At 44.2% G+C, this 6,000-nt stretch overlaps 1 protein-coding gene across 1 annotated transcript in view; it reads left to right on the top strand.

Moving 5' to 3' along the window:
• The first annotated feature begins 1,299 nt into the window (after positions 1-1,299).
• Positions 1,300-6,000, top strand: part of SNTB2 (syntrophin beta 2) — a 90,061-nt gene continuing 85,360 nt past the window's right edge. Inside the window, exon 1 of the mRNA XM_010979226.3 lies at positions 1,300-1,923. Coding sequence (XP_010977528.3) covers positions 1,344-1,923 — 580 coding nt within the window. The 5' untranslated portion in view covers positions 1,300-1,343. The remainder of the gene's footprint in view (positions 1,924-6,000) is intronic.

The following is a 6,000-nucleotide window of genomic DNA, read 5'->3' as shown; positions in this document are numbered from 1 at the left end:
CAAATGAAAACATGGGCTCTGGCTTTTTCTGAAAAACAAAAAAACAAAAAAAACAAAAACAAAAAAGTTAGAGGGTATCTTGACCTCATGCTTTTGAGATCTCTCTCAGCAGCGTGATTTCTGGACCCTCATTTTTAAGGTTGGGGTATGTACTTTTTAAAAAAAAAAAAAAAAGGTCTGGACTAGGAGGCTGGGAGACTTGACTGGGTAGTCTCTGCTTCCTCATTGTGGGCTTTGGGCCAGAGTCTTTGGCTTTCTGGGCCTCAGTTTCCTCAGCTCTTTGAGCCCATCAATCTGGAAGAAGTAGGTGGATTGCATCACCCATGTCTTTGGATAAAAGCTGCTGCAGGCTTTGCAGTGTGCAATCAGTTTCTGAGGATGCCCATATATGCACATGCCCCAATAAAAGGACATGGCCTCAGGCTCACACAGACACCTGATTTGTGTGGCTGGCTGTTGTCTGTGATAGTGTACCCTAAAAAGGACATGGCTTCCAAGGTGAGAAAGCCAGCTTCAAATTCAAGTCCAAACACTCCAATATTTTGATTATATGAGACTTTTTACACACATATTCTGCCATCTCCACTGACTCTATACTTCGTTCACATTGCAATTCTGGTATCTTCCTAAGTAGCCATCATTCTGCAAATATTTCAATGCCTACCTACTGTGGCTGCAGAGTGACAAATGCTTGGATTCATGCCTCTGGATCTTTGCTTATGTAGTACCCTCTGCTCCACCTATTCAGCTTCCATTGTTCCTTCTGTGAAGCTGACTCCAGGCCCAACATTTTGTTTCTTCTACTCTGCTCTCAGGGCGTTTTCTACATGTCACTTAACCACATAGTATCACATCAGGTTGGTTTGTTCACCGTTTTCCTCCCCAACTAGACTGCCAGCTCTTAGCTGCGGTATGTTTTATTCAGCTCATCTCCAGCCTCAAAAGGAGCACACGGCAGAGCATTCAGTAATATAATAAACCAAACAGTGCAAAAGTCAATGTGCAACTCGGTCTTGCAGACTTGCAAAGTGCCTCTCGAAGCTGATTTTGCATTCCGTGCCCAGGCAACACCGGTGAATTGCATGATAGAGGTCAGGAGTTTAAGGGTGCCGAACAGAGGGAGCACGTGAGACAGCTCCACTCTGCTTGAGCTGCCCACGGTGAGCTGTAACCCATTGGACTGCCGACAACTCCTTAACCTGCCGGAAGCGGCTCGGCCGGCCTCTCCCCGCCCCTCCGGAAGATGGGCGTGGCCTCTTATGAATAATGAATCTCCACAGTGGGAGAGGCCAGGCCCGCCCCCTCGGGCGGGAAGGGGGAAGCGCCGAGGCTGCCTGACTGGAATGAGGGTAGCTGCTGCGACTGCGGCGGCGGGAGCGGGGCCGGCCATGGCGGTGTGGACGCGGGCCACCAAAGCGGGACTGGTAGAGCTGCTCCTGAGGGAGCGCTGGGTCCGGGTAGTGGCCGAGCTGAGCGGGGAGAGCCTGAGTCTGACGGGCGACGCAGCGACGGCTGAGCCCGAGCCCGTTCTAGGGCCCGGGGCGGCCGCCTTCAACGGCCTCCCTAACGGCGGCGGCGCCGGAGACTCGCTGCCCGGGAGCCCGAGCCGCGGCCTGGGCCCCCCGAGCCCACCCGCGCCGCCGCGGGGCTCCGGTGGTGAGGCGGGCGCGTCACCGCCGGTGCGCCGGGTGCGGGTGGTGAAACAGGAGGCGGGCGGCCTGGGCATCAGCATCAAGGGCGGCCGCGAGAACCGGATGCCGATCCTCATCTCCAAGATCTTCCCGGGACTGGCGGCCGACCAGAGCCGGGCGCTGCGGCTGGGAGACGCCATCCTGTCGGTGAACGGCACCGACCTACGCCAGGCCACCCACGACCAGGCGGTGCAGGCGCTGAAGCGCGCGGGCAAGGAGGTGCTGTTGGAAGGTGAGCGTGACGGGCGGGCGGGCGGCTTTAGGCTGGCTGGCGCTCACTTTGTTTCTGCCATCCTGCCCCCTTTGCATGGCGAACCCCTTCCCCGAGTCCTTACCTTTCCCTCTGCTAGTGGCCCAGATCTCCCTGACCCGGTTTGCTGGGGCTTTGAGAATGGAAAAACTGATGCTCCTTGCAGGAAAAGTTGGGCAGCCGCCTAAGTGTGGTTTGCAGTCCCCAAGGAAAGCTCGTTTGAGATTTAGTAAAAAGCAGCCGCGCTTGACGCTCCGCCTCTGCACGCTAAACTGGCACTAAGAACTAGAGGGAGGCGGAACGGAGTTCTGGAGGGGTCTCCGTTTGCATTCTGAAAAGTGCCGGGTTGGCGCTTTCATCGCTCACTTCTGGCTCTCCAGGGTGGGCGGGTTTGTTTAAAAAATAAAAAATAAAAATCGTCCACACTGATGCCAGATGCTTGGACAAACCACCAAAACGCTGGTTAATTTATGGGAATTTAACCCATCATTGGCTCTCAACAATAACCAAAGGAGATCATAGCACTTCATTGAAGCCAGAAAGCTGAAACAGCAAGTTTGTGTGGTTAATGAGCCTTGTTTAACAGTGGAGGCTCACATGTTTGAACATTAACTGCCAACTAGAGTTTTTCCCCTTTTGCAGGAGACTGGTGCCAGCTTCCTACCATTCACAGGCATGCTGCTTCAAGGCTTTAAGCATTTAGAAGCCTGAAATGTTAAATCTCAAGTTATGTTTGAATAGCCAGGATTATTGTTTAAGTATGTATGTGATTTGTTACCTGGGTATTTTATGATGAATTTATGGAACTAAGGCAAAATTAAAATTTCATCATTTTGAAGGACTCTTGCATGTTGAAGGTGATAGAGTATTGTAAATGTGATGAAAAAGCCAATTTCTCACTTCAGAAATCTCAATCGTCATTCACCTGTGATTCAGTCATTCAAGAAGCACTTACTGCTGGCTGTATAGAAGAGAATGTAAAAGATGGTGTGTCTCTATTTGGTGTATAGTTGGGGAAATGATAGAAAAATGCAAAACGATTTACAAGTTATAGATTATGTAGTGCAAACTATATAAATGCCGAGGGAGTGCAAGGTAGAAAGTAGTGGAAATTGGATTGGTCAGGGAGGAATTTTTAAGGAGCTGAATCTTGAGCCATGTCTCCAAGGAAGTGATGGACATAGACAGGCAGAGATGAGTCAGGAGGGTATTCCTGGCAAAGAAAGAACAGCAGGAAAGGGGTGGGGGAGTGGAGGTATGAAGGGACCAATCATCAAACTGAGAGGCCAGAAATACAGCGTGGCAAAGTGATTTTCATTTTTTTCCAAATCTTCTGGTAAATAGTTGGGAAAATGTTAGTTTCCCAAATGCAAGTAAATGATTTAATGTGCCCCAGTTGTGAAATTCCAGTGTCCCACCTTTATAATATCCTACTTATAAATCTTATTTCTGTCGCACTTTCGTTGGGCTAAATGAGATATAACTACAAACATTGCTCAGAAATAAGTGTTAATAAAAGGATAAAAATTATAGATTGTGGCTTGGGTGGTGGGTGTGTAAAAAAAATTGTTACCTTAAATGTGTACCTTGAAATTGGGCTAAGTAAGCATTTGGTTATAAATTCTTAACGCCAGAATATTGAATGTAGTACTATTTATTTGTACTCAGTGGTGATGGGCAGACATTTCAACTCTTTATCCCATATTTAAAAAAAAAATCCAGTTTTTGTTTAAGTATAACTTGAACCTAGTACTTATACCAGTTAAATGAAAATTATCTAGTAAATGCTTTCCCATATTGATTAGCCTAAAAATAGGTCACATGTGCTCTTAGAAGGAGGGTTTACAAATGGCAGCATAACATTTATTGAATGCCTATTTACCTAACATACAGGGTCTTTTTTATTTTCCCATTTTTAAAAGACAAGTGGTTTTTGTTCTTTTATGTGTGGGGAAGTATGAAATTGCACTTTCAAGCCAAGGGATGTAAAAATAAAATTAATTAGAATATGCAAAATCACTGAAAACAGTGATTTAATTGAACTAGTCAAACATTTAAAATCGAGAGCTGGTATCCCAACCAGGTAGGCCACTTTTAAAAGATAGATTTTATGCTTAGCCCTTAAAATTCTGAAACTGTATGGTATTTCCATTAAATGTCTCAAAACTTGAATAACTGCCTTAGCATAGCACAGTGATGCTTTTTTGTGCTGTGGGCAGGGAATTTCAGGCATGCCCTTGCCACTCTCAAGCAAAGGAAATCTGTAGTCTCTGGTTGCCTGTGGTTAGGGAACTGAGGGAGAATGGATTTATAGGGATTTTTCATTCATATATCAAACATTTATTCAACTCTACCACTTGAAGACAGTACATGATTCCTGCCCTCAGGATAGTTTGGAATTGAGATAAGAGAGAGTTAAGAAATAAGTACTGTAAAGGGCTAAAAGCACTATTATAACAGAATTCAGGAGAGGGCGCAGCACAAAGGATGGGGGGAGAGAGGTCAGTGGAAGGTCATCGTGGGGATCAGAGGTTGAGGATGCCCAGGAAAGGTTGATGGGGAAGCTGGAGTTGAGCCTTTCCCTAACAAGAAAGCTGCCGCCAGTGAAGACACGAGTGAGAGACGTGAAGAAGTCATTCTGCCCAGTTAGGGCAGAGTATAAATAAGGATTTTGTGGTCAGCCAGACCTGGGTGTGTCTCTGGCTAGTGGTTTGTAACCCCTAGGCAAGTTACTCAACCTTGCTACACCTTTGTTTCCTCATCTGTAAAACCAGGATGGTAACAATACCTCCTCACAGGGTTGTTATTCATTTGACAGTTTATGTGCTGGAAGCTTTTTTGGGGACTGGGAATACAGCAGTAAACAGCAACAATGAAAAAGTCTGAGTGAGGAAGTTAGGACTGGGTCATGAAGATGTGTAGCTTCTTGTCAAGTTAACAAAGACACTCTCAGAATAGCCAGGATAACAAGTTGCTAAAATCTAAGGCTCTTATTTTGCTTGAAAAGAAATACATGGTAAGAATAAGACTTGCTTTAGGTGAACAGGTTAAGAATGAGTTTGTATTTCTGGCATGCAAACATCTTGTCCTAATCTTGTTTTCCTGTTTTTCTGTCGTCTCTTATATAGGCCAACATTTTTATCCTTAAATTTCGCATTTAGTTTTCTATCCCTCTGATTTTTCCTCTTCCTTCACACTTATTGGTCAGAAACTTAAAACTTGCTAATTAACCATGTGCTTGTAGTTTTGACTACTGACTGTTAGCATTGATATTAAGATACACATTGACACACAGATTCTCAGCAAAAAGGGAGAGATGATCTTCTACCATACTTTTTGATGAATTTACTATATCCTGTGTGCTAGGAATAGAGTCTGTCCGGAAAGCTTCTAGAATTTATATTTTTAGGGCTATGAAATGGACTAAACGAATGTGAATTAAACTATACACTGAAAAGTGTTCTAGAGGAGGTTAGGAAAGACAGTATAAGTGTCCTGCTAAAGGTCTGATATTGAGAAAAGATCAGTATTTCTGAAGGAATTCTCATTGGAATACTGTTGGAAAAGCACCTTTTACTATGCGAATATGATTCAAAAATTATTGTTACTAAGTCTACTGAAAAGAAAAGAAAAGAAAAGAAAATTATTGTTACTACGTCTAGGTATACAGAGGAAGTGAACTGGCATGAAATTTAACTTCAGAATTGAAAATAATTTTTATATCTAGCATAGTTTGAGATTTTGAGTGTTGTATATAGCATGGCTGGCTCTGTATATGTTAGGGGACATGTAAACAAATACTTCTGACATTATTAGGCTGCTAATTTAAAGAAGCTAGTCTGGATTCCTATGCTGCCACTTTCTTCACTATATGTTGTAGAAGTTGAGAGTCTCCTCGGAAAAATATTTTACATTTTCTTTGACACTTTGCATGTATGTTCATTAATCTGTCTCTTAAAGAACAACTAAATTGTCAGGACATTTTGTGTTTGTGTTTTTTCCTTTTGTTTAAGTCACTTCTTCGTGTTTCACTTGAATGATTAGACATGTTTATATGAG

The sequence above is a fragment of the Camelus dromedarius genome, chromosome 9 (assembly GCF_036321535.1).
Source record: "Camelus dromedarius isolate mCamDro1 chromosome 9, mCamDro1.pat, whole genome shotgun sequence".
NCBI lineage: Eukaryota > Metazoa > Chordata > Mammalia > Artiodactyla > Camelidae > Camelus > Camelus dromedarius.
Note: the sequence above shows the minus strand (reverse complement) of the source record. Positions and strands in the feature narration are given on the sequence as shown.